The sequence below is a fragment of the Phocoena phocoena genome, chromosome 15, assembly GCF_963924675.1.
Source record: "Phocoena phocoena chromosome 15, mPhoPho1.1, whole genome shotgun sequence".
NCBI classification, from domain to species: Eukaryota; Metazoa; Chordata; class Mammalia; order Artiodactyla; family Phocoenidae; genus Phocoena; species Phocoena phocoena.
Genome location: NC_089233.1, coordinates 87,449,591 through 87,477,441, shown reverse-complemented (window position 1 = coordinate 87,477,441; position 27,851 = coordinate 87,449,591). Strand labels below are relative to the sequence as shown.

General features: G+C 49.8%; 1 protein-coding gene across 1 annotated transcript; it reads right to left on the bottom strand.

Annotated features, from left to right (window-relative positions):
* DNAJC5 (DnaJ heat shock protein family (Hsp40) member C5) lies at positions 1–27,851 on the bottom strand. Its single transcript, XM_065892695.1, has 5 exons — positions 27,641–27,851; positions 2,555–2,672; positions 1,599–1,812; positions 764–935; positions 1–353 (listed from the first exon to the last, which is right to left on the bottom strand). The coding sequence occupies exons 2-5, from the start codon at positions 2,659–2,661 to the stop codon at positions 250–252; spliced, it is 597 nt and encodes a 198-aa protein (XP_065748767.1). The 5' UTR covers positions 2,662–2,672; positions 27,641–27,851; the 3' UTR covers positions 1–249.

Here is a 27,851-nt window from a genome sequence, read left to right as displayed (position 1 = left end):
ACGTAACCCTGCACATGCTATTAAAAAAGGAAACAACAGAGGAAGAAGACCGTAGCTAAACTGCTTTAAACACTGCATGCTACGCACTTCGTGTGTCGGGGATCGGCGGGTGGGCGGGCACAGAGGCGGGCTGGCGCTGCCCTCTCGGGGCCAGGGCGGCTCCCGCCCCACCTCTGGGACTACAGTCCATGATTCTAAGGTCGAGTGGCTGGGCGCTGACTGACCCTCGAATCACAGCTTCTCCTGAATTTAGTTGAACCCATCGGTGTGATAGCTGGGGTGGGAGTCGGCTGTGAGCTGGGTGGTCTCCGTGGCGGACGCCGGCTGGACGACGATCGGCGTGTCTGCGGCCTCTGAAAGCAAGCGACGCGCGGCCTCAGGTCGGGCCGGTGGGCCTCTCGGCCCCCGACACCGTCTCCGGGCGACACGCTCGGCCACCTGGTGGCTCGACCGGGGTCGGAGGTCTTAAGACGAGCGCCCAGGGCGGGGCGAGGCTGCCAGGACCTCCGCCCCACACGACCTTCGTCAGCGGCCTCGGCCCTCGGCCCTCCCCGCCTACGCAGCTACCACAGTCCGCGGCGGGGACAGCCCTCCGCGCCTGCTTTACCTCCGGCGTCCACGTTCACACCTCAACCGTCCCGCCGCCACCACAAACACTCCCGCACAGTGTCAGTGCCCTCCTGTTTGACGAGACAGGGCGACACGTTCAGGGCCCGCTCCGGCCCCGCCCCTCACGCGCGCCCCGGGCGGCGGGCTCACTCACCCCTCTCGTCGGACTGCAGCTGCGCTTCCAGGTCCTCGGGGGACACGTAGAACTCGGTCTCCTCGCCCTCTGGCGCCTTGGGCTTGCACTTCCCGCAGCAGCAGTTGAAGCAGCAGCAGAGGCAGCAGCAGCAGTAGCAGCAGGTGAGGAGCCCGCAGAACACAAACAGGGCCTGCGGGCAAGGGGACGCGGCTGTGCGGCGAGGCCGGGACGCAGCAGCTCTCACCCTGCGCCCGCCCCCGACCCCCGCCAGAGTCACGCAGGGGTCCTCACACCAGCAGTGGACTCTTTTCCAGATCAAGGAGAATAAGGAAAGCACTGAGCACGGGGACAGGAGGGCAGGAAGGAGGAGACCAGCTGCGTAAAGAAGGGTAACTCCTGAGAGGGGAGGAGGGCTGACTGGCCGCTGCGGGACCGGCTTCCGACAGCTCAGCGCCCTGCAGTGAGCCACACCCTCGGGCCTCACACGACAGATGCTTTGGATAGAATCAGGAAACCAGCTAATGTTACAATATGAAACAATAATATTTCTTTCAGAAGTTTCTCAAGCTAGATATCTCTAACAAGTTTTCCCTAATCACAAAAATAAATCTATCCACCAAGTGATGAAAAAGTTCATTTCCTATTTCTACCACAGTGACTCACGAAAGAAAATGCCGTGGACGTCACCGCTCGGCACAGACCTCTCTCTGTGCGCGCGGGCTGGACGCAGGCAGGCCACAGGCCAGCTACAATCTGCTGGGACCGGGCCTTTGCCCGTATCTACGGGGACGAGGAGCCCGCCACGTGCCCAGATCCACCTGGCGGGATGCGAGAGTGGGAGCTGCGCCCTCACCTTGGCCCACCAGCTGGAGAGCACGAAGTAGGTGTTCACGTTCTCCTCCCCAAACTGCTCGGCCACGTAGAGCCCCAGCGAGCCGTACTTGTCGTAGATGTTTCTTTTCGTGGAGTCCGTCAGGATGGCGTGGGCGTTGTTGATCTCCTTAAACTTGTCTGCGGCCTCTGGGTTATCTGGGTTCTTGTCAGGGTGATATTTCAAGGCCAGCTTCCTGCAAACCAAAACCATCTGTTGGTCTCACGTCTCACGCTCATCCACCGGGATGGAGGGCCAGCAGAGGAACGTTTACCCGTCACCACCTCCCTTTCCAGCCGGCCACAGAACTAGAGAATGCCAGGCTCAACAGAAATCTCTGCAATTGTCTCAGGGCAAACCTCCCGTCTGAACCATCCACAGAGCAGCAAGTGCTCGGGTGAGAGCTGACCTGCGGGCACTCCCAAGAACTGCCAACCCCGCTGCTGCCCTCTAGAGTCCTGACTGTACATTTGCCAAATGGAGGGACAGGCAAGGAGCACGCAGCACAGGAATTTTATTGTACTGATGAGGAGATAAGCTGAGAACACAGACGACTGTGTCAACTGTCTGCACCAACGACAGTGTCTGTCTCTGGCAGCTGCTCAGGGACACCGCAGGGGAAGGGCAAGCTCAGCCATGTGGGAAGGCTCCCCCGGGGGGTGGAGACCCTGCCACCACAGCTCAGCACATCCAGACCTGCCCCCACGAGCCGTCTGCTCCAGGGTAGGGAGTGTGCATGACCCACACACTGCTATTGCTTTGTTTTTGTTGCCAAGAAAACATTAAGGTGATAATCGTAAGCTATACGGGGACACATTACACACACAAAGATGCAGTGGAAGGGCTACCGGTGAAACCCCGAGTAGGCCGGGGAAACACGCGCAGATAAAAGACAGGAGGGGCGGGAGCGGCCCGCCCCCCGGGCCCAGGCCTCTTACCGGTAGGACTTCTTAATGTCATCCGAGGTTGCATTCTTGTCCAGCCCCAGAACGTGGTACAGGGATTCCCCAGAGGTAGAGAGGGAGCGCTGTCTCTGGTCTGCCATGGCAGCCTAGTCTACAAGGAGAACGCAGAGGAGACATCAACAGCTACAGATAAAATTTAAGTGTGTGTTTTGTAATCCCTTGGGCAACCTCTAAATAAAGACGTAAGGAGGCAAAGCTAGAAAGCTGAAGGGAAAATGAAAATGAATCTCTACAGACTAAAAACTCCATTAAGAGGAAGAGATTTGTCAAAATGGATAAAAAAAATGCAAGACCCAACTAGACACTGTCTGCGAGAGACACTTTAAAAACAGAGCCTCAAAATACACGAAGCAAGCGCTGACTGAGATAAGGGGAGAAGCAGACAAGTTCACAGTCACACAGATCTTAACACCCCTCTCAGAGACTGACAGGACACACACACACAATCAGGAAAAATACCGACAACCTAAAGAACGCTATCAACCACCATGACCCGATCACCTCTACGACACCCACATCCACAGAACTCACACTCTAAAAATCACCAAGACGTACCACATGATGGGCCATAAAACAAGTTTTAACAAATTTAAGTGGACTGAAATCATACACAGTATGTCCCCAACCCTAACAGATTAGAGACCCAAAAGGAAAATATCTATGAAAACCTCAGGTGTTTAAATATCAAACGATACACTTCTAAATAACATGCAGTTCAAAGAAAAGAGGACGGACATAATTTCTAAACTCATTACTGATCTAATAATCTGTACGTGATTACACTACTACTTAAAAATAAGTTGATATATTCATAGTTGCCAAAACTCAGAAGCAACCAGGATGTCCTTCAGCAGGTGACGGATGAGTAAACTGTGGTGCACCCAAAACTCAGAAGCAACCAGGATGTCCTTCAGCAGGTGACGGATGAGTAAACTGTGGTGCACCCGGACAGTGGAACGCTATTCAGCAAACTTGTGTTTTCCATGAAAAGACATGGAAGAACCTTAAATGCATTTAAGTGAAAGAAGCCAATCTGAAAAAGCTACAGACTATATGATTCCAACTCTGACATTCTGGAAAAGACAAAACTATGGAGACAGTAAAAAGATCAGTGTTTGCCAGAGGTTGGGAGAGGGAGGGATGAACAGGCAGAGCACAGAGGATTTTTAGGGCAGTGAAACTATTCTGATACTACAACTGCAGATACATGTCATTATACGTTTGAAAAACCCCACAGAATGTGCAACACCCAGAGTGAGCCCTGATGTAAACTACAGACTTGAGTTACTCTGTATCAATGTTGGAGCATCACTCAAAACAATGTACCACACCAATGCTAATAAACTGTAAGATTGGGGCGGGCAGGGAGTATAAGGGAACTCTCTGTACATTCTCCTCAATTTCTGTGTAAACCTAAAACTGCCTTAAACAATAGTTCTGCTGTCCTCAGAGACTGAGATTACACTAAGCTGTGAAGAAAAAGGGGCACAGAAGGATAAGACAGTCTCTGGAAATCACTATCTGAGCAGTGAAGTTGTCAACGAAGCAGACGGGTACAACGATATGCCTGAAACGGCTGAAGGCCAGAGCACAGAGAAGGCACAATTTAGGAAGCGTCTGAACAGAACCAGCACAGAGAAAACAGAAAATGAGAAAATCTGCCAGGCAGGAATTTGAAAGGCAAAGAATACAGACAACTGAGAAAAAATAGTCAATTGAAAACAAAACTAGAGCTGAAAGAAAACACAAGTGTGCAAACTGAGGCCCCACCAGGTAGAGCACCAAGGCCATACTTCTGCATCCTGGGCGCTAAGAACTTCCCCAAACAAAACACGTTTCGAATTCTAAGAAGAAAGGAGTTTCACCTTAGGATTCCACTATCAACAAAGTGTAAAGTCAGAAGAACGTATAAACGCAAGAGTCTGGGAAAAGTACTGCTCGCGCATCTTCAATGAAACAATGATCTGAGGAGTATTTCAACAAAATGTGGAAAGAAATCAAGAAACAGGAAAAGATGTGACAAGAGGAGTAGGGGTGTCCCGGCCTGCGGGGGAGTGGCCCAGGCATGCCCCCTCCTGCAGGTGGCATGGTCACTTCTGATCACAACACAGGACACACACGGGAACTCCCTCCAGACTGGGTTCTGCAGGGGCTGGGCTGCCCTGGCCCCCTGTAGCCTCACGACGCAGGCACTCCGACGGTTATGTCATAGACAGAGAGACACATACACAGAGAGGTGAAGTCAGGACCTGAACCCAAACCGCAGGGTGCGGCCTCCTGGCTGAGGGACACCAGGTCAGCCACCTTGGCACGAAGCATAAGAGACGGTGGTGTACAGCTGAGGGCAGGAAATTAAACACGCCTCACTTCAATCCCAGAGATGGTGGGCTTTGGAATCAGGGTGTGAGGACTCGTAAGCCCAGTTCTGACAGCTCCCAGCTGCTTGGCGTGGCCAAGTCGCTGCAGTGCTTGGAGCCTCCCTCCTCACCTGGATGGACACAAGGACCACCCCCTACCCCTCGCCCCATGGCAGGGCTGCACAGAGCCCAGGGACCCTCAGTGATGTTGATGACGGAACATATTCTCGTCAAGTCTCCATTACTAGGAATTTCGTCCATTTACTCCACAACGGAAGTACCATGACTTCGTCGAGTTTAATTACTACTTGGCTAAGTAATTTTTTTGGTCCTTAGGTACTGTTATGGAAAATACAACTCTGACAAATTATTTTGTATTCTCAGTTACTCAGTGCCTACTAAATAGCGCTTTCAGAGCCCATCCACAGGAAAATATCAATGAATACTGTTGTATCTGCTTATAGAACCATATGATTACCTGAGATGTCTAGAGGCAGTCAGCTACTTAATTTGACTAAAAAGAATTCCCTGTGGAACTTTAGCATCTAAGTCATGATTCTCCAGCGCCGCTTACACCAGAGATCACAGACGTTCTCGCAACAAGGGGCAACATTTCCTAGTCTAGGACAGAACCACCCTAAGAAAAATCAGCACACACCTGGCTTAGTTACTAGGTAAGCTAGTCACTGTGGTTCATCACCTGCTTGTTCATAGGTACAGACAGATCACTGACTTTCAAAACCTTAGAATTAATTTTCTTTTCTGTTTTCTGTTGTTGTTTTCTACTGCTGAGTTTTAAGAATACTTTGTATATTTTGTTATATTTTAAAACATTTATTTATTTTTGGCTGCGTTGGGTCTTCGTTGCTGTGCGGGCTTTCTCTAGTTGTGACGAGCGGGGGCTGCTCTTTGTTGCAGCGCGCGGGCTTCTCGTTGAGGTGGCTTCTCTTGTCGCAGAGCACAGGCTCTAGAGCACGGGCTCAGTAGTTGTAGCGCACAGGCTTAGTTGCTCCGCGGCATGTGGGATCTTCCCGGACCAGGGCTCGAACCCGTGTCCCCTGCATTGGCAGGCGGATTCTTAACCACTGCGCCACCAGGGAAGTCCCAGAATGAATTTTCTTAGTTTCAGTGAACTGCCAGCAACTATGACCAAACTTGAAAGGCCGATACCTGTTCAATAATAAACACATCTCCCCAATCCCGGGGATTAAATAGCAGGTTCTGCATTCCCAGTCCTTAGTGCCCGGCAGCTTTCCCTCCCCCACCAGGTGTGGCGCGACTCGGTGCCAGAATGTGGTGGAGCAACGTGGGACATTCTGCCTGGACACTGACACCATCAGGCCAAGTTCTCCCCACACAGAGGAACAGGTTAATGCTCATGTGGATTCAAGAACGTATGGAACCAAGAGCTTCCAGAAAAAACGACTTGGTGATAAAATCCAGCCAGTGAAGATGTGAACCAGAGGAAAGTCATCAACAATGGAAGCCGGGGCAACAGGTCTGCAGTCAGGCGACAAACCCACAGAAATGCAAGATCCTGACTGAGGGGCGGCAGGAGCTCCAGCTACAAACCCACCGCGCAAACCTCCTGGCCCCCACGGTGGGTCAGCACACAGGTGGGCCAAGTGTGTGCAGCCCCACGGCCCCAGGCACACGGGCGCCCCTGGTTAAGGGGGTGGGCCTGCCGTGGTGAGGGAGCAGCAGTTTTATTAGTATCACCGTGATCTTCTGTGTGCCAAATTCGAGGGAAACTGGAACGCTTCTATTTAAAAGACGATGTGGGGACTTCCCTGGTGGCGCAGTGGTTAAGAATCTGCCTGCCAATGCAGGGGACACGGGTTCGAGCCCTGGTCTGGGAAGATCCCACGTGCCGCGGAGCAACTAAGCCTGTGCGCCACAACTACTGAGCCCGCATGCCACAACTACTGAAGCCCGCGTGCCTAGAGCCCATGCTCCACAAGAGAAGCCCTGCTTGCCACAACTAGAGAAAGCCTGCACGCAGAAACAAAGACCCAACGCAGCCAAAGAATAAAATATAAATAAATAAAATTTAAAAAGTAATAAAATAAAAGACGATGTGAGTATCTTCGGAAGGTAAGTATCTGGTAATCTGGTTTCTGGGAAGAACCAGGGAGTAGAGGTTAAAAGACTTATTCTGGGCTTCCCTGGTGGCGCAGTGGTTGAGAGTCCGCCTGCCGATGCAGGGGACACGGGTTCGTGCCCTGGTCCGGGAAGATCCCACATGCCGCAGAGCGGCTGGGCCCGTGAGCCATGGCTGCTGAGCCTGCGCGTCCAGAGCCCGTGCTCCGCAATGGGAGAGGCCACAACAGTGAGAGGCCCACACACCGCCAAAAAAAAAGACTTGTTCTTTGTTGTCTACCATTTCTTTACCTATTCCCATACTATTGCTTGATTTTTAAAATCATTTTCTTCTATAGCCTTTTCTGCATTGCATGAACTTTTTATAAATCTATGTATGTATCTTTTTTATAAAAACTACAAAGTTGTCGTTCTTGTGCTTCCAGACGCATGTCTGCCCTCCTAGAGGCTCTGTCACAAGTCACTTCCAGGACACACGACTTTAGCATGTCGGACTGTCGCGGGTACTGAGAACCCAGCCTTCCTGGCCAACAAGGTCCTTTAGCCCCAGGAGTCTGGCCCACATTCCCGTGCACTGACTTCCCTCTCACAGCCGGCAAGTCTCCAACAGTCCCCACAGAATCCCTTCTCATCAGAGTTCAAGAGCAAGCTGTGCATTTGGGGATCTGTTCTGGCTACTAGCCAATCAAAGGGACCTTAATGGAGGATCCAGCCAACCAGGGTCTAGTCAACGCCAAATTCTCCTAAGAACCAGCAAACATCCTCACGTGGACTCCCTCCAACCCAACTTTCAATCATTAGAGTTTTCTGACGTCACAAACAGGAAGAGTGCGAGACTAAATAAACTTCCTTATATTTTAATGAAATCACTGACAGCACAGCGATGGGTCTGGACAACTCAAGCCTAATTTAATTATGTCTAAGCCAAGAAGAGAGAGCAAGCTGGGGACCACCAGAAAAGAGCAAGCTGGGGACAGTAAAAGTCAGCACAGACTTTAACACCAAGGCTTACTTTGGTGCTATTCGTCAAGGTATTATTATTCTAGAAGCTGGTGTGCAAGCCTTTTGGTAAAGGGCAAGACAGTAATATTTCAGTCTTGTGGGCCATACAGACAGTCTCCATGTCCCAAGTTCTCAGCTCTGCCTTTGAAGCATGGAAGCACACAATGTCTAAAAGAATGGGCACAACTGTGCACCCATAAACCTGACTTAATTACAGAAGCAGGCACAACCTTTGCCCCAGGGGTCAAGTAATGGCTCTCTTGTGAATTATTTTAGGGAAGCTGGGTGTCGTGAACAGGCACTTACATTTGTGTGCTGTGGGCAAGTGCCGGCTTAGTTACTGTGACTCTTTTTCGGTCCTCAAAGTTAACTTTGCACAAATACAAAACGAAGACGTGGGCAAGAAATGCTGTGAATATGCATTTCCAATCAAGATGGCAAAATCCAAAGAAATTTGTTGCAATGTGAAGCAATTAGGCCAGACAGCAACAGCGCCCACCCCGAAAAGCTGCTGGAAAAGCTGCGAACGAGGTGATAGCATTTTTGACGTAAACCATCCAAGTGTACTCATTGTCGTCCCCCGTCAGTCACTCTTCTTACTTTAGATCATGGTTTAAGCACCACTCGCTCGGCTTCCGAGGGTTTTTCCAACTGGAATCTTAGGTTCCCATATGATACGGAACAATGACCCTGATGATATCTTCATACCAAAGACCAGAGAAACGAGATCCCTTACTTTGTGCGTTTCTCCACTGAGATGAGGAGAGCCCGCTGACTGCATCAGATACAAACTTTCCCCGAGGAAGACACCCCCCTCCCGTCACCGCTGGCGGGTACGGGATTCCGGCACAGCGACAGTGCAACCCTACACCCAAGCAATAAAGACGACTTTCAATGTGCTTTGCTGGGGCTCCAACGACGATGACTCTGTTCACAGGACACACGTCTGTCTCGAAGGGCGTTTACCCTTCCCCAGGATCACAGGTTCAAAAGCATTTACACACACGCCGGGTGCTGGGCAGGAGACACCACCCCTGATGCCGGGGAGTGTTGGGGCGGGAAGACACCCTAAATCAGGGTGAGCATAGCTCCCCTAGAACACCGTGATGGGAGCAGCAGAGGCCCACTGCAGGATCACCTGGTTGCAGAAGACGGAATGAATATGGACAGAATCACGCCCAGGCCCAGCAGTCACACTGCTGAAAACCAGAGACCAAGAGAAAATGGACGCGTTGCGGAGGAGCGAGCGTGTGAGCCATACCCTCCTCGTTAGAGATCACAGCACCCAGAGGGTAGTGGTGCCCAACCTGAACGCGCTCAGATAAAATACCTGTCAAACCAGAATTCTATTTCCAGAAAAAACACCCCTCAGAAACAAAGGCTGAAATGAAGACATTTTCCGACAGAGACTAAGAGAACCCACCACAAAAACCTAAAATTCAAGAAACACCAATGAGAGTTACCTGGACGGAGGGGAAATGACACCAGATAGAAACCAGCGTCTTTAGAAGGAATGAAGGCCACTGGAAGTGGTGAGCACGGAGGTAACAGATGATCTTTTCCTCTTTCTTTTTAAAAAATACACAAGACTGCTGGAAGCAGGAACTGATCAACCTTGGCTTGTGCGGTCTGTGCTGCAAGTAAGACAAACAGGACAGCTTCGCACAGAGAAGCAGGGGTGGGGGAGAAATGGACGCCTTACGTGAAGTAGGCAGCACAGAGCTCTAAGAAAAGCTCTAAGAAAAGCAAACACCACAAAGGGTCATCAACAGAAGGACTGACAATTTCTGGTCTATTCTATACAGAACACTACTTACCAATAAAAGAAGGCTAGCATACTGACACAGCAATGAAATCAATAAATCTCAAGCACAAATGTGTTACGCAAACAAGCTAAGAAACACAAAATGACTCCATTTATACAAACATTAAGAACAGGAAAAACAAGGTCGTGATATAAACCAGAAAAGCGACTGTTTCAGGGAGGTAAGGGGACCTCCTAGGAGACAGAATGTTCTTAATTTAAATGCAAGAGGGGTCTCACAAGTATACACACCAAAACTCACTGAAATCCAGTTAAGATCTGTGCCTTTCACTGTATGTCAAGTTTACCTGCAGTAAACAGAGCAGCCGTTGTAATTAATGTGATTTGTTCTCAACATGAATTAGATACTACGAGAGAACCAAATGAAACATAAAATTCTCTACTCTGTGATGGCAGGCTGCCTGTTTTTACAACTTTCATGGAGACACAGAAAGACATCCGTTTGTCTGTCATTCTGTGGCTGCTCTCAGCAGAGACTGTGTCACCAGGTAGCCGAAAATACTTACGTCTGGCCCTTTAAGAATAAAACAGCTGCTATGAACATGATTCAAACTGGTATTTTATAATTTTGAGTCAGAAAATGAAATAAATGCTGTCCAAGCATAAAAATTATTAAATGTAAATTTCTACATCATTTTCACACACGTTTCAAAAGTTTAACATTCTAGTTAGAAACTACCCACTGCCAGGAAATACGCACTTTGAAGTTTCATGCTCAGCTGGGACACGGTCTTGTAACTAAGAGAGCGACCTGAACTGCAAACGGACAGATCTGACTTCATTCTTAGTACGTGTGATATTGGGAAATACATCTAGGAGGCTCCTGTCAAGCAGAAAGGTTGTGGAAGACAGTGAAGGGGAGAGAGAAAGAATCGAGTTTTGTGGGGTTTTTAAATCATTAAAATCAACTTTTTTCAAAAGTTGTCTTAGCATTTTATTTTCCTCATTTTCTTTTTTTGAGGTTTATTCTTATTTTTTACAATTTATTTCATTGAAGTATAGTTGATTTTCAGTGTGCTAATTCCTGCTGTACAGCAATGTGACTCAGCTATACATATACATACATTCTTTTTCATATTCTGTTCCATTACGGTTTATCACAGGATACCAAATATAGTTCCTTGTGCTATACAGTAGGACCTTGTTTATCCTTCTTAATTTTCTATAGTGATCAGGTATACTTTAATGATTTAAAAGAAATAAACATTTTTCCAAAGCGGGAAAAAAGATCATCCTAAAAATAATGTCCCACAAGTGACAAACTGAAGACCATCCCCTTTGCACCTGGTCAGCGCTCTCCCCTCCCCAGAGTTGGTTTCTCCCATTGTCTTGTGACCTGTCTTCTGCTTCCCTCGATTTCCCCCATCTCCCCAATACCTGGCACCACAGGCACACAGCTCCAAGCTCAACGCCGTGAGGAGGCTCCACTAGAGTGTCACGGGGGAAACCAGGTGTCCTCTGCCGCCAGCCTCAAGGTCCAGGAACAGGCCAGCTGTGCTGAGTTGGTGACTTGTCTTTGCCTGGGGAGTCCAGGAGTCCAGCACCTGTTATTTGTTTTGTTTTCTATTTTTTTGGCTGCGCTGTGTGGCTTGCAGGATCTAAGTTCCACGATCAGGGATTGAACCCGGGTCACAGCAGTGAGCGCGCCAAGTCCTAACCACTGGACCACCAGGAAATGTCGCGTCTGCTATTTGAGGTAGCACCTCAGCATTTTGGTTTTTCCTAAACCCGTTTCGATTAAATTTCAAAGGCATCCCCGAGGCCCATGTCAGCACCTGGGGAGCAGCCACATCTACCTGAGCTACACCTGCTATTAACTCAGGAACTGCCATCCCAGCTATGCTCCCAGCCTTGGCCCCAGGAGGGTTAGGTCCTGACCTTTAGGCTGCGTCATTTTAGTAACACATACCTTTAAAAACAAACAATGGGCACATTCTGCAAGTCTGTAGTGCGTCCTGGTGCTGCTAGGAAGAGTACTGGGGCTCCTCCACATTGCGGGGCAGCCAAGCCACACACGAGCAGGGAAAAATGGGCTTCAAACCAGTCAAAGCTCGCCAACCCCAAGAGGCAGGGGTCCGGTAAAGGGGAGGCTTTTCTGGAGCATACGCAGTCTGTCCTCCCTCACTGCCGCCAGGACAAGTCTGTAAAGCACGGCTCTACTCCTGTCACCACCCCACTCAGGTCCTTCCCCAACAGCCCACTGGCTGCAGCATCAAATCCCAGCTCCCGGGCCTGCCTTACAAGGTCCTATTGGACACAGACCCTGTCTGACACCAGCCTCTTCCTGCCACTGCGCCCACTGGGCCTCACGGCCTGACAGCTCGCTCTTAGGCAGAGGCACTGCTGCCAACCCTGAGCACCTGGGGTCTCCTCAACGTCCTGCCCACTCCTACGTGGAAGCCCTACTTAGACCTCCGACCGTGAAGCGACATCCCTGGTGCCAGAAGGCCAGTCCTGGCGCCTGCTCCATGGATGTACAGCAGAGCCCATCACATTCTATGGAGCCATCCTGAGCCTTGAGCACACGTCTGTGTGTTGTTTATTTGTTCAACAAATGTTTAGGAAGCACCTGCCATGTGCCACACTCTGCTCTCAAAGCTGGGGATTTAGCAGTGAACAAAATAAACAAAACGGACAAAAATCCCTGTGCTCACAGGGCACGTCTATGCTCCTTAGAAGACTTAAACATCTTCAGGGGAAAGAGATGTGTATTCTGACTCTTGTATCTCCGTGTGTAAAATCAGCATGCACTGAATGTTTATTAAGAGTTGCTGTTGAATTCAACCTACTATTGCAGGAAAAAATCACATGTCAACTTTGGAAAAATCATATGCCAACTCTGGAAGAACAGATTTGAAAACGTCTTAAAAGGAAGGCTATTTTGGTTCTGTGTTTTTTTTGTTTTTTTTTTTAATCCCCCTCCCTCCCTTCCTTCCTTCCTTTCTTGGTTGCGCCAGGTCTTAGTTGCAGCAGGCGGGCTCCTTAGTTGCAGCACGTGAGCTCCTCATTTGTGGCATGCAAGTTCTTAGTTGCAGCACGCATGTGGGGTCTAGTTCCCTGACCAGGGAGCGAACCCGGGCCCCCTGCACTGGGAGTGCAGAGTCTTATCCACTGAGCCACCAGGGAAGTCCCTTGGTTCTGTTTTAAATATTTTATATAATATTTGATACACAGAAAGGAAGATATGGCACATATAAGTCATGATGCATCATGATAAAATAAACACCATGATCCCATCCTTCAATTTAAAAACTAGAAAATTACCAATAATTTTGAAACTTCCTGCATTCTCCCCATATACATTACCCTGAAGCAATGTTTATTACAATCCCTTGCTTAAAGAAATTTACCTCATATGTTTCTCCCTAAACACTACTTAGTTTTAATTTTTTGAGCTTAAAAAAATTGTCTTGGGCTTCCCTGGTGGCACAGTGGTTAAGAATCCACCTGTTGGGCTTCCCTGGTGGCACAGTGGTTGAGAGTCTGCCTGCCGATTCAGGGGACACGGGTTCGTGCCCCGGTCCGGGAAGATCCCACATGTCGCGGAGCGGCTGGGCCCGTGAGCCATGGCCGCTGAACCTGCACATCCGGAGCCTGTGCTCCGTGACGGGAGGGGCCACAGCAGTGAGAGGCCCGCGTACCGCCCAAAAAAAAAAGACTCCGCCTGCCAATGCACGGGTTTGAGCCCTAGTCCGGGAAGATCCCACATGCCACGGAGCAACTAAGCCCATGTGCCATAACTACTGAGCCTGTGCTCTAGAGCCCGTGTGCCACAACTACTGAAGCCCGTGCGCCTAGAGCCTGTGCTCCGCAACGAGAAGCCACAGCAATGAGAAGCCCGCGCACCGCAACAAAGAGTAGCCCCCGCTCGCCACGATTCGAGAAAGCCCATGTGCAGCAACGAAGACCCAATGCATCCATAAGTAAATAAATAAATAAGACCTTGTTTAAAAAACAAATGGTCTTAACACTGTGTATGCAGCCTTCTGGGACTTGTTTTTTTTGGCCCGTGACTTGTTTTTGAAACTCAATATATTTCTAAGATTCTCCCAAATTGCTGGATATATCTATAATTCACTCATTCCTAGTACTGGACAAATTCCATTTTGGGAACAGGCCACAACTTGTCAATCCACTCTTCTACTGGAAGATGGCTGGTCATTCCCAGGTTTTGCTATTACTGGGGTCCTCTGAACCTTCTGAGCAATTCCCACCTACAGTTTCTCTAGGGCAGTGCCGGGCACGGGGTGATGCCCCGCCAGCTCAGGTTAGTGCTAAGGGCAGAAGTTGACAGCAAAACTTACCCAACTGTCAGAGCAATAGCAAATAAGCACAGGAGAAGGTACTCAACATCTCTACCCATTTGGGAAATGCAACTTCAAACTACAATGAGATACCACTACATATGTATCAGAATGGCTTAAAAAATAACCAGACAACACCCAGTGCTCGTGAGGGTGAACAGTGGCTAGACCCGTACACTGCTGGTGGCACACCAGACGGGGCAGCCACTCTGGAAGAGAGTTGGAAGTTTCCTATAAAGTTAAAGACAGGCTTTCATGTGACCCAGCCATCCCGCTCCTGAGCATTTATTCAAGAGGAACGGGAATTAATGTTCACATGGAAAACTTGTACATGAATATATATAATCGCTAAACCCAGAAACAACACATATGTCCCTGTGAAAGGATAACAAATTGGAAGGTGAACACAATGGAGCACCACTCGGCAGCAGAAAGGAACGAAGCGTCCATCAGACGACGTGGAGGATGCTCAGTAACACTGGGCTGAGTGAGAGAGGCTGGCCGCAGAGGCTAGAAGCTCTATGATTCCATGTACATGACATTCTTGAAAAGACAGCTATACCTACAGAGAGCAGAACAGTGGATGCTGTGGGCGTGGGGGGTGGGTACGGATGAGCGTGTTCCACAGCCTGAGCAGGGTGATGGTTACACAAATCTCTATGTATTAAAACTCAAGAGAACCGTACATCAAAAAAAAAAAGGTCAATTTTACTGTATGTTTATTTTAAAAACGTAAAAAGAAAAAAATCTGGGCTTGCATTTTTTTGTTTTGTTTGCAACTTATTCTTCTAGCTAGTCATTTTCATTGTAGTTTACAAAAGTATCAGCCTGTGACACGATGGAAATTAAAACAAATAAAATCTGGTCCTTCACCACGAACAGACTAGGAAGAACTGTTGTAGGGTGTGTACCTACAAGTAGAACTTTAGGGTCCCAGAGAAGGGGCAGGCCAACCGCTACCCAGATGACCACACCCCACAAGGATGGGCGCCCCCAGCCGTCCCGATTTCCCGCCCATCTCTTTTTACTTATCATGAGCACAAGTTCATACGTTTTTCTGTTGTGGTAAGAACGACAGGACTGGCCGCCTTAGCCACTCCCACGCGTACACCTGGGTAGAGTTACCTATCTGCACACGACCATGCAACAGATCTCTCACTTTTTCTTTTTTTTTGGCCACGCCGCACGGCATGCGGGATCTTAGTTCCCTGACCAGGGATTGAACCCGTGCCCCCTGCAGTGGAAGCGCGGAGTCCTAACCACTGGACTGCCAGGGAATTCCCTCTCACGATTTAATGTAACTGAATATATCAAATCTGTGTGAACGTATTTTTTCTCTTTTTTGTTCAATAAATCCTTCTCCATCCCAAAATCCAAAGTGAATTCTCCTACACTTTATTCTAAAGTTTTGTCACCCACAGGTCATCCGCTCCATCTGGGGTTAACCTGGGCCCAGCATGAGACACAGACCAGCATCACTCGTCTGAGCAATGCCAGCCCCGAAGTCCCAGACGCCCCCACAGCATGTCCAGTCTTCCCCTGGGACCTGCAGGTGCACTCTAACTTCCACAGGGGAGGGTTATGGGTGGTGGTGAGGACTCTCTATCTGGTTCCATTCTCAGAGTACTTTATTCAAAAACCTCCAAAATTACCTGAGGCAGTCTCAAAAATTTTTACAAAAGCTACAAGTTCTGTTACTTCTGCACACATCATTAAATAATACTTAAAACAATCATATTTTAATACAAGCATCCATTACAAAGACAAGGTGGGTTTAAAAGCAATGAACAGAGACTCCCCTGGCGGTCCAGTGGTTAAGACTTCGCCTTCCAATGCAGAGGGTGTGGGTGCGATCCCTAGTCGGGGAGCTAAGATCCCACACGCCTCCGGGCCATAAAACTAAAACATAAAAAAATAAATAAAATAAAAGCGATGAGCAGGTAATCCCATGAGCCACACCTCCTGCTGTGCAGACAGGTTTGCCCCCTGTGTCCCCTGGGGACAGGCCGTGGTGGGAAGGCCACACCAGGGCCTCTCACTGTCTCTGGGGATGCCCCTCCGAGATGCAGAGGTTTCCAGGGCTGCCACGGAGGTGCTCCAGCCTCCCCGCCCGCTGCTGGTCATCGCAGGAACGTGGCTGGACAGGCAGCCTTGAAAGCCGCTGTGTTGCCAGGGGTAGGAGGACAGAGTGCCCGGAGTAAAGAAAGTTCCAGGCCACAACGATAATACATCGTATCATGGGTAGTCTGAAAATACAGAAGCTAAGAAAAAGGCTAATAATGTAAGAAAAAGGCTGTTAGGAACCTGGGGAGAGAGAGGCACTCCTCTAGGAAGAAAACGTCATCAGAGCAGGGTCCAGGCTCCGTAACGAACATGGTTTCCACAAGTGGGAATAACGTAAACAATTCATGGATTTTCAGCAATAAACTTACAGACAAGCAACTTCATGTTTACGAAACACAATGTAAATTTCTCTTGACAGTGTAAAAGTAAAAGGACAAATGAAAGTCAGAGGAGGAGAAGGGAAGAAAGGAAGAAAGGCCGACCCCCTCCAGTTAGCGAGAGGACAACGCATGCTGCTGATGGCGCAGGACGAAGTCCTGTCATACAGGGGACGAGGGGTAAGCGCAGCTACGCTGGGACAGGAGGACAGAGACGCTGCTACGTTGGGTCAGGACAGAAGGAACAGGGGATCCGCCAGGTGATGGGTCGCGACACAGCCATGAGGTGCGATTCAGTGACCGTGAGCCAGCACCTCGGGGAGGGGATGGGGTGCAGCCCGGTGCGGGCACGGCTGCATAGCCTCCCACACTTGGGACCTGGCCCCACAGAAGAAAAACTTCACTGAAAATAAAGATACTAAAGACAAAGTACAACTGGTGTTCCAAAGACAGCTGACCTCTCTCCTCTGAAGGAAGCGTCATTTAAAATCCATGATGAACCTTGGAAAAAGGACATTCAAGAAACAGCTGGGGGGGTGGGGGCTTCCCTGGTGGTCCAGTGGCTAAGACTCCGCGCTCCCAATGCAGGGGACCCGGGTTCAACCCCTGGTCAGGGAACTAGATCCCGCATGCATGCCGCAACTAAGACCCAAATAAATAAATAAATAATAAATATTGGGGGGGGGGAAGAACCAGCTGGGTCTGGAGCACTTCACCTCCTCAGGAGGGCCAACTCGTACCGGTGCTGGGGACACACTCAGAACACGGTGGAAAACCAGCGGTTTGAATGCGTGACTCCGAGCTCACTACCTGTTCCAGAAGGAAAAGATGGACACACTGCAGAGTAGAAGGAAACGGCCACCAATGGCCTCCACAGACACATCTGAAGAATTATGAGCAAGAGTCAACAAACGTGGAAGGGGTAAAAGGGACGATGCTGAGTATCACAGTCGTCCATTACCTTTACTCCTAACTTAAAATGAATTCCAAACGTAAAGAATTCCTAAATTCTTCAGGAAAATAGAGGAACCCCTAAAGATGTCATCTTTCTTCCTTAATTCTAAGAAAAATAAAAAGCAACAGTGATGCCAAGCCTTAAGACAAAGAGAGAGAATTAGAGTCAAACGGATCCATCTTTAAGAAGGGCTCCCCGCCAATCATCAAAGCACGAGAGAAAATGGGTCTAAACCCCAGGCAGACGGGCCAACCTACCAAAGAACAGTGACTAAGTAGCACTTTCACCTAACAACAAGCACAATGCTTGGTCACAAAAAGAGCATGTATTCCAGTACTAAAGACACTGAACCCTCGGCCCTCACAGAGGGAGCACAAGGCTGACCAGCAAGGGCTCAGCAGACACCCTGGGGCAGCTGAAAGGCCCCAGCATGGCCGCACCCTAAGCCCTTCTGAGGTATAAACTGAGCGACTGCCCCAGTACCGGCCAAGCATTCAGTACGGTCTATGGAATTAATTTTATCAGTAGTGACTTATGTCCAGAAACCAAATAAGGATTTTCTTTCATAAACTAATGCTTACATACAGTCAGTCAAAAGGAAAAGGTCAGAAGTTGAGCAAAACAACTCTAACTATGTGTCTGAATACAAGGAGAGTCAGAAAAAACACTGAACATTCTCAAGAGCCTGTGACTCAGAGAGGAGGCTGCCTATGGCCCAATGTGGACGGGAGAGCCCCACTCCCGACCCGATGCTCCTGGTCCTGCCTGCCCAGCATCCCTGAGGTGCAAACAACAGGGCGACACTGCCTCTGTGTAAAGCGCGCCTAAAACAAGCTGGAACCCTGACACCAGAACGTGACCGACAGACACAGGTGACATTTCCATCATCACAGCACTGGGGCCAACAGGGACTCACCTATGCACAAGGCTGCAGAAAGAGATTCTAGGAAGACCAGTGCTATGGCCAAACACTTCCAGAAAACCTTAACATATTCTCAAAGCTAAATATGAAAGCTAAATATGAGACAGTGGAAGGCAAAAGTATTTCTTATAAAAGTTATGAGCACGGGAACTTTCCGGGTGTTGGTGTTCTAACCTCACAACCCCTACAACCTCAGGTACTGAAGTCACAGGTACCCTTCAACCCAGGCAGCCACCTGCCGCCCCCGGCCCTCCGCGGACCAGGCCTGCGGATCAGCAGATAGACTGGAGAACCAGAGGTATCTGTATCGTGACAGAAAGGGCGTAACGCTGACTGGCAACCAGGTGCAAGTCCACTCTCGTGAATGTTTACCAGGAAGGATTTCTTACTATCTAGAGACCATCACGACATTCAAATCCTCAACTTTGAATATCACATGAAAATACTTGTGACCAAAGTCACGGTCACACAGAAGCACGTAGGCTAAGAGACCTACTTAACGCTCCCGGGAGAGCCCACAGGCTCAGAGCAGTGCAGTGTGTGACACTGACAACCCAACGACCCACCACCTTGGGGGCAGCTCCGCCCCCAGGGAGGGGACTGGACACTCCAACTCCAGAATGAGCAGAAGCCTAAGATACACACAGCGGCTCGAAGTTCATGAAACGCAGCAGATGCAGCCACAACATCTTCTGTGTCTCCAGCAGGAATGTGTCCTGAAACGCATCCACTAGAAACCACGCTGCACTGGGACGCCCCAGCCAGGGCTGCCCCATGCGAAAGCCCCTGGGGAGGGGGCCGCCCAGGGTGCCCACTGCTGGACTGACTGCCTCTGATGAAGCAATGGACCCTGCGACGATGACCAAAACCAACCGTTCTAGTCCAAAATCAAGTATGAGCTGCATGAATTACCCCAGGACGGGCCCAGTGTAGAGAGACGCCTGATGTCAGAAGCGTGTCAAGACACACGCATTGCACATGCTATCACAGTTGTACTGGTGACAGAACTTATGATTACTGCTGTAATTTTACCAACATGGTACCTACAACCTAGGGCGTGCTTACCATGTGCAGGCACTGAGGGGCACACATGCTCCGGACCAAGACGCCTGTGGGGCAGGTGCCCAGTCCAGTGGGTGATGAGTGCAGCTCTTGGGCTACCTGGCTGGGCTGGAGCCTGGCTTTGCGACACCTGGGCTCAGTGGCCTGGGCGGGTACTCAACAGCTTCATCCCCTCTCCGTCCCGCGGGGCTGCAGACGGCCTGCCACAGTGTGTCCGCGATCGAGCAGTGTGAAATGCGAACAGTGCCGGGTACAAGATTTACACGAGCCGTTGCTGTTACTGCCTCCAACTTACAGATGAGAAGACTAAGGCCCAGGAACGGGGTAATCTGGAGGCCACTGTGCCAGGGATCAGCAGGACTGGGATTCAGATTCACACCTGACTCCAAGTGCTGTACAATTCGACCGATTCTCGGTAACCATGTCACAAAGCGGAGTAATTTTTCCCTGCCCTGAGCACAAATAACTTATTTTCTTGTACTAACCTACAAGCCTTATCTAAATAAGGTACTGTATTAACCCTTTACTGTGTTTTTAAAAGAAAATAAATACACATACAAAGTTTATAATGGTGAATAAAAGTTATGTAGGTTATACTTTATTTGACTCTCAGCTTGAACACTAATATTAATTATTGTTGCATACATTTTGGATGTAAAATCCATACTTCACTGATTTGCCTTATTGTCGTTTGCCTTTTAAAAATATAGGAAAAGACCTGCCTTCAAGGCTTTACGGGGCAGGCATCTAATCAGGTAAGGCTGTACCGAGCTGCTATTCACCGAAACACGCTCTGCCCCTGTGACCACACAAAGAGTCGAGCTGTTCGTAAGCTGGATGGTCATTCTGGGGTGAGGAAAGGACAAAGACCCCTGCCCACTCCAGGGAGCAGCAGGGGGGTCTGATGAAGTGACAGGTCTGCCTCACGACACTGTGACTCTGTGAGCAGTTTAAGGAATGCCACAAGTAAAAGGTAGATCACAGACACTTATGAAGGTTTGCACAGCTCCCCCAGAGGAGAGCAGGTCCAAGAGTGCCCCTAACGCCTACGTGCACTGCAGTCCACCAGCCTGAGTGAGGATGAGATGGTGTTAGGAGCTGGCTGGACAGGCTGGCCTACTCGGCCACCAGGACAGCCCCCTCAGATAATGGGTTGCAGTTACCCTTGTCACGAATCAATTTTTATAAAAGGAAGGACAGGGGCAGATGAAACAAGTGTGGGAGTCACATGGATACTACACACCAGGGAGAAGGATGCTGTTGGTAACAGTCAGTTAGGGTCACCCAACCAGGCAGGATGATGCAAGAGAAAACGGTCACCAACAGAAACAGCATTTTAAGAGGTAAATTCCGCGCTGTCATTTTAAGGTGTGCGACAGCATTACTTGTGCTTATTCTTCAATAGCACACTTTCATACTAGAGAAAATATGTGAATCTCAGTTTCCTTATCCATACAATTGGATAACAGCCACCCTGCAAGGCTGTCCTGGGGATTATGGCTGATGCGTATTTAGTAACCCTGGCCCGCTCACAAGCAGATTGCTTCAGAGGGTTTGCCGTAGGGGGAGGGGAGGCATCCTCTAAGTGAATTTTAGAAGAAAACAAACTGTTTCCAACAGACGACAACTATGCTTCGACAAGTGAAAAAATACTTCACAACCAATCCTTAAGCTGCAGACGTTCTAGTTCCATCTCAAAATGAAACTGGGCCATTAAACTGCGTTAACGTATTTCAGCTTTACTTGTGATGAGCCCCATGGTTCAAAGTATCAGGTAAACACAGTCCAGTAAAAATTGTTACCCAGAATACAACTTCTTTTTCAGTTAATTTAAAAAAAAAAAAAAAAACCAGATGTGGCCTGGTTTCACGCATCTTAAAAAGCCTATTTATCACTAAATTATCACTCTTTATTTCTTAATTTACTTAAAATTCTTATTTTAAAGGACACAGCAAAGTTTATTGCAACTGGCTGAAAAAATCTCATATTTTATTATCAAACCCTACAGCAGTAGCTAAATTAGCAGCAAAATATAAAGTGTTAAAATCCTGTGTGGGTGAAGAAGAAAAGACACACACTGCCGGAGGAAATATAAATTCAGCAATATATGGCAAAAATAATAAAGTCTGTATTCTCTGACCTAGAACTTTTCATTATTTATCTTAGAGAAACCCTCTCACAATTAAAGACACTCCTTTTCAATCAAGGAAAATTCACTGGGACCACCTAACTACAAACCAAACATCTGCTACGCTGCTAATCCCTTCCAATAACAGAAGGAAAAAACTAAAAGCCCGGCAGTGGCACATGCTCCCTCTGCAGAGCCCGGTCCAGCTCAGCCGGGGCTGTGACGCGGAGCCTATGGTCTTGGACCCCCAGCGCCCGAATTCATTACCTCTGAAGCACCACAGGGCCAGACAGTACAGGATAACTCAGTTCTGATGGATTCACTATAACACATTTCACTCCACCCAGTGAAAAGAACAGAGGTGAAGGGCAGAGAGAGCTCTCTAAGAAAGGGGCTGGCCATCCCAGAGATAGCCAGGGCGGGGCTCAGCCGGCAGGGTAGCAAGTCAGCATTCCAATCCTCTGACTTCCAGGCCTGCAACTTCATAACCAACTGGCACAGAATTCCTCAGAACACAGCAATGGAGACGCCAAATGACTACACATTTCACCGCGTACACCGCCATGTTTTCTGGTGTTACATGTTCAGTGTAGAGAAATTAAAAGCACAATAAAATTATAAGTAATTCGGAGCTTCCCTGGTGGTGCAGTGGTTAAGAATCCGCCTGCCAATGCAGGGGACACAGGCTCGATCCCTGGCCCGGGAAGATCCCACATGCCGTGGAGCAACTAAGCCTGTGCGCCACAACTACTGAGCCTGCGCTCACGACTACTGAAGCCCATGCGCCTAGAGCCCGTGCTCTGCAATGAGAGAAGCCATGACAATGAGAAGCCCACGCACTGCAAAGAAGAGTAGCCTCAGCTCACTGCAACCAGAGAAAGCCTGCACACAGCAATGAAGACCCAATACAGCCAAAAATAAATATATTAAATTATAAGTAACTCATGATGATGAACAAGGTTCATTTACACTCATACATTCTAGAAATATTCACTGATCACTCACAACGTATCACACAATTTGAAAATATGAGTCGGGTTTAATGTCAGGAAAAAAAGACTACGGTTTCTGCCACAGAACTAAGTTCTAAAAACCAGCGATGTAGATACACCTACAATGGAGTATGATTTTGGAATGAAGTGGACCTTCGATGTATACGGACAACCTTTGAAAAGCAAACCACTTACGAAAGCATTTTCAGTGACACCCACTGAATGTATGATCTCACTACATACTCTCTCTTTGGAGAATGAGATTCTGTACTTCTTTTCTGCAATTTCAATGTGAGCTACCAATATGTTTGCAAAACTCTTAGAATTTAAAACAACTCTTACCTGCTAAAGACCAAAACCTATTAACTGTCTGCAAGTACTAATAACCAAGAGAACATACCACTTCACCCATACAACGGCCTCTAACAAAATTAATGCAAAGACAACGAAAGACAAAATCAGGGCTTCCCTGGTGGCGCAGTGGTTGAGAGTCCGCCTGCCGATGCAGGGGACACGGGTTCGTGTCCCGGTCTGGGAAGATCCCACATGCCGCAGAGCGGCTGGGCCCATGAGCCATGGCCGCTGAGCCTGCGCGTCCGGAGCCTGTGCTCCACAACGGAGAGGCCACAACAGTGGGAAGCCCACGTACCGCAAAAAAAAAAAAAAAAAAAAAAAAAAGACAAAATCAAAAGTAAGAATTGTTTGGTGATCTAATCCTTAAATCCTCTGGGTTGAATTTCGAGTGACCAATAACAGATTGCTGTTAATCCTCTTCAGGGGATGTCACTACCTGAGCACTGGCCTTGCTATCAGGACAGTAAAAGCATTAACAGTTCCCTCATGTTTTGTTTTTTTTTTTTTTGGCCGCACCGTGCGGCATGTGGGATCTTAGATCCCCCGACCAGGGATCAAACCCACGCCCCCTGCACTGGAAGCTTGGAGTTTTAACCACTGGGGCACCAGCGAAGTCCCAACAGTTCCTTCTCTTAAATGAGGGATAGCATTTTCATAAAATATGACTACTGTCATTTTTCAGCATCTTTGTCACCTAAACTTAGGAAGCAGTTGATGACACACCTTCCCACTTAGCACCTCCTGTACTCCCCCAACAGGCAGTACGGGCAGGTACCATGACCCTCATCTCAGTGGGGCCCCATCATGTGAGCCCGAGTCCCGTCCTCTCTCAGGAAGGAAAGTCTAGTACAGATTCTGCTGACACACAGACAGGGAAGGACTGTGACAGAGCAGGAGATGAGTCTGCAGCTGAAGAATGCTCTGATCTGACCATCCAATAAGAACATAAAACAAGCCCCATTTGGGGAGCACTACAGTTTTAACTACTGCACGGGGAGCACCGTCAAGAGCCAACAGTCTCCTGTCCACCTCCTGGGCAAGAGCGGGCCGACACCCTCCACACCTGTCCCCTGAAGACACAGGGTCTGTTTCCTTACTGGAAAGCTGGCTGCCCTCATTGGCTGAGATATATGGTTTGCCTACAGCACTGTATGCTCCAAACCCTGTACAAAGTACTTTATTAAAGAGTTAAGGAATTTTTCAAGGGTGATTACATCCGTGTCTATCACGCCATTTGGGGGCTTCCCTGGCGGTCCAGTGGGTAAGACTCTAGGCCTCCACTGCAGGGAGCCCAGGGTTCAATCCCTAGTTGGGGAGCTAAGATCCCACATGCTGTGCAGTGTGGCCAAAAAAAAAAAGAAAAAGAATCATTTGTAAATCAATTATACCCCAATAAAAATGTTTTTTAAAAACCATGCTCAGGGCTTCCCTGGTGGCGCAGTGGTTGAGAGTCTGCCTGCCGATGCAGGGGACACGGGTTCGTGCCCCGGGCCGGGAAGATCCCACATGCCGTGGAGTGGCTGGGCCCCTGAGCCATGGCCATTGAGCCTGCGCGTCCGGAGCCTGTGCTCCGCAACGGGAGAGGCCACAACAGTGAGAGGCCCGCGTACCGCCAAAAAAAAAAAAAAAAAACAAAAAAAACCATGCTCATTTTATTTCCTGACTTTAAAAGCAAAGTCCCACCTTAAATAAAATTCCACCTCGTCTCCTTACTCCGGCCTCCCAGCCTCAGTTTTAGTCATTCATCCATCCCACACCTACTGAGCATCTTCTCCAGCCCAGGACCAAGGCAAGCACGTCACACCTGGGCTCTGAGATGCACGGTCAGCAGCAGCCTGCTAGGGATCCTGCCTGGTGGCGTCAGGTCGGTCAGCACAGGAACCAGTGCAGAGGCCTGGCCCCAAGTTCCAGGTCTGAGACTGAGCAAAAAGCACACGTCTCCAGGGTAGCTCAGCACTGAGCACAGAGCCATCCTTCCTCCACGAGTGAGGGGGACTCAAGAACACAAAGGGCCAAGAAACACGCAGTATCTGTTCAGTCCCAGCACCACATTAATACAATGAAAAACCAAGAACATAAATTCACTCTGAGTGAAGGTTCTGGAAATGACTTGAGTCCTTCAGTCACACATCAGGATTCAGAGCAGGCCTCAGAACTGCTCACTTTCACGAGGTTCTAACAGATTACTCCACCTCACCCATTTAATCGACAAATGTCGGGACTTCCCTGGTGGTCCAGTGGCTAAGAATCGGTCTTGCAATGCAGGGGACGCCGGTTCAATCCCTGGTCAGGGAACTAAGATCCCACGTGCCGCGGGGCAACTAAGCCTGCGTGCCACAACCAGAGACGGCGTGTGCCGCAACTACAGAGCCCACGCGCTCTGGAGCCTGCGCGCCACAACTAGAGAGAAGACGGAACACCGCAACGAAGAGCTTGCATGCCGCAACTGAGACCCGATGCAGCCAACAAACAAACAAATAAATAAATTTATAAACAAAACAAAACAAATGTCATTGAGTATTTGGGACTAGCATGTGGGTTTTACTTTCTGGGGGGTTAATCAAAGACAAAATTTCTAAAAGCATTATTACCAGTGGTAGATCTGACAAAAAACTTTTTATCTTGCACTAACTATAGACTAAAAGTTGCAAAAAGATTTACAGGGAGATCCTAGTACCTTTCTGATCTTCCTCTTAACTGGCTGTCCTTTCCCAAAGGGGAGGTGACTTGCCACACACCTCCCTCAGAACCCAGCCACAGCACTCAGTACTCAGCCACAATGACTTTCGAGCGACAAGGTCACTGTATTGCAGAGCTGCTACTACAATCATCACTTCCATTCATTCCAACAGCGTTTCCTGGACACGCAGTACGTGCCAGCCACCGTTCTTTGCACAAAACAGACTCCCTGCGGACCTTCACCTCATAGTAAAACATTAAGTATAATAAATATATTAAACAGGACATTAGAAGAATGAAGTGCCGTGGGAAAACTAAGCAGGAAAGAGAGACAGGAAACAGGAAGTGGTGAGCTGAAATTCCAGGTAAAGCAGTAAGGGAAGTCCTGCCCTCCCGGAGCCTAAGGGTGAGGGCGCCAGTGATCTGGGTAGAGCCAGAGACGGAGCACAGGAGTCTGTTAAGAGCCTGGCAAAGAGGCCACTGTGGCGGGGGGCCCACAGAGTGAGTCAGGGAGCCAGTGATAGGGAGACTGGTCACAGAGGATGGGGGTGGCCTGACAGGCATCCCTGCCCCGCAAGGGTCCCCATCTGAGGCCACACTGGTTCCGTAGCTGAGATCCCCCAGCAAGGCCTTGTCTCCTCCACGTGCCTCTCTCGTATCTGCTCACCGGGACAACCCCTGGCTGCTCTGACTTCACCAGGGCCAAGGGGGCCAGGCATGGGGGTCCTGCAACACGTGTGCCTCTCAGAGCCCCGTGCTGCTGGAAGCACCTGCCACAGCCCCTGGCTTGGCCACGTGCCATCAGAGGTGCCCCAAGTCCCGCAACCCTGACACAGGTGGAAGGAGAGCTGCACGCTCTCAGGAAGTTTCTGAAAGCCCGTAAGTCCTGCCTCATAATTTCATCTCTCAAAGTTTGACAGGCACCGCGATCCTGAAACGCAGCACCACGTTTAACAAGAGAGAAGCAAATAGACGAACACAAAATCTCAGAAGCTTTGACTAGAGTTCTGCCTTCGGGCAACCAGATTAAAGACGGGGCAGTATAACTGTCGATGTCAGCAAGGTAGTTTTTAAACAGACAACTATTAAGGACAAAGGTGTCCAGGACAGCACCTCCCCGTCTATGACCCCTATCACACCTAAACCTGAAAACCAAAACAGAAACTTTTGTTTCTTTTCCTGCATAGCACAACAAACAGAGCGAATTTTGAGAACTCATCTCTTAGGCACATGAAAAAGCGAGTCCTTGATCCAGCCGCTCAACACAAACAAGTTCGAACCCGCGGGAATGAGTTCCTAACCCTCTCTCGGTAAGACTACAACACAAGGCACTGCTTCAGATGTCCTCGCGAGCAGAGACAACATTTTTTTCTTACAAACCAGATGATTTTCACCCGCGAGATTAATCTACAGCGCATCAAGGAACAAAGCTCTATTCCGCGAGCTATAGGCGTAATGACCCAGGCACAGGTTACGTGGCTGCTGGACCGGCGGCGTCCCTCTTTTCGGCCCTCAGGACCGCAAAGACCCTCCCCGGGGCGGGGGCGCCCCGCGCAGACCCCGGCCCCGGAGCGCGAGCTGCGCTGGGGTGGGGGGTGGGGGCCCTGGCTGCCGCACGTCGGGTCTCTGGCCGCCCCCAAGCGCGGGCCCGGTGGCCCGACCGCGGCGCACGGCCTGGGCCTTCCCGCCGCTCCTCCGGCCGCGCCGCCGCCCCCGGTCCCGAGGGGGGAGGGAAGGGGGAGGGAGGGTCGTCGCCATTTCCGCCTCCCGGCGCGCGGCCCCGCCACCCCGCGCCGTGCCACCCTGCACTCCCTCACCCCACCCCCCGTCACCCTCACCTCGCGCCCCGCCCCCGCCCCCTCATTCCGCTCTCGTCACCCCGAACCCCCGCCCGCCCGCCCGGCCTGACGCGAGGCCACCGGCCCGCCGCGAGCTCACCTGTCCGCCTGCCCGCCCGCCCGCCCGCCGGCTCCGCTCCTCCCTGCGCGGCGCTGCTGGGCAGCCGGCCGACGCGCTCCTCAGCAGGGGCTGCGCCTCGGGACCCGGCGACGGCGGCGGCGGCAGCAGCGGAGACGGCGATGGGGGCAGTGGCAGAGGGCGCGGGAGCAGCACCGGCAGAGGCGGCGGGGGCGCGCACGCTCACGCACGC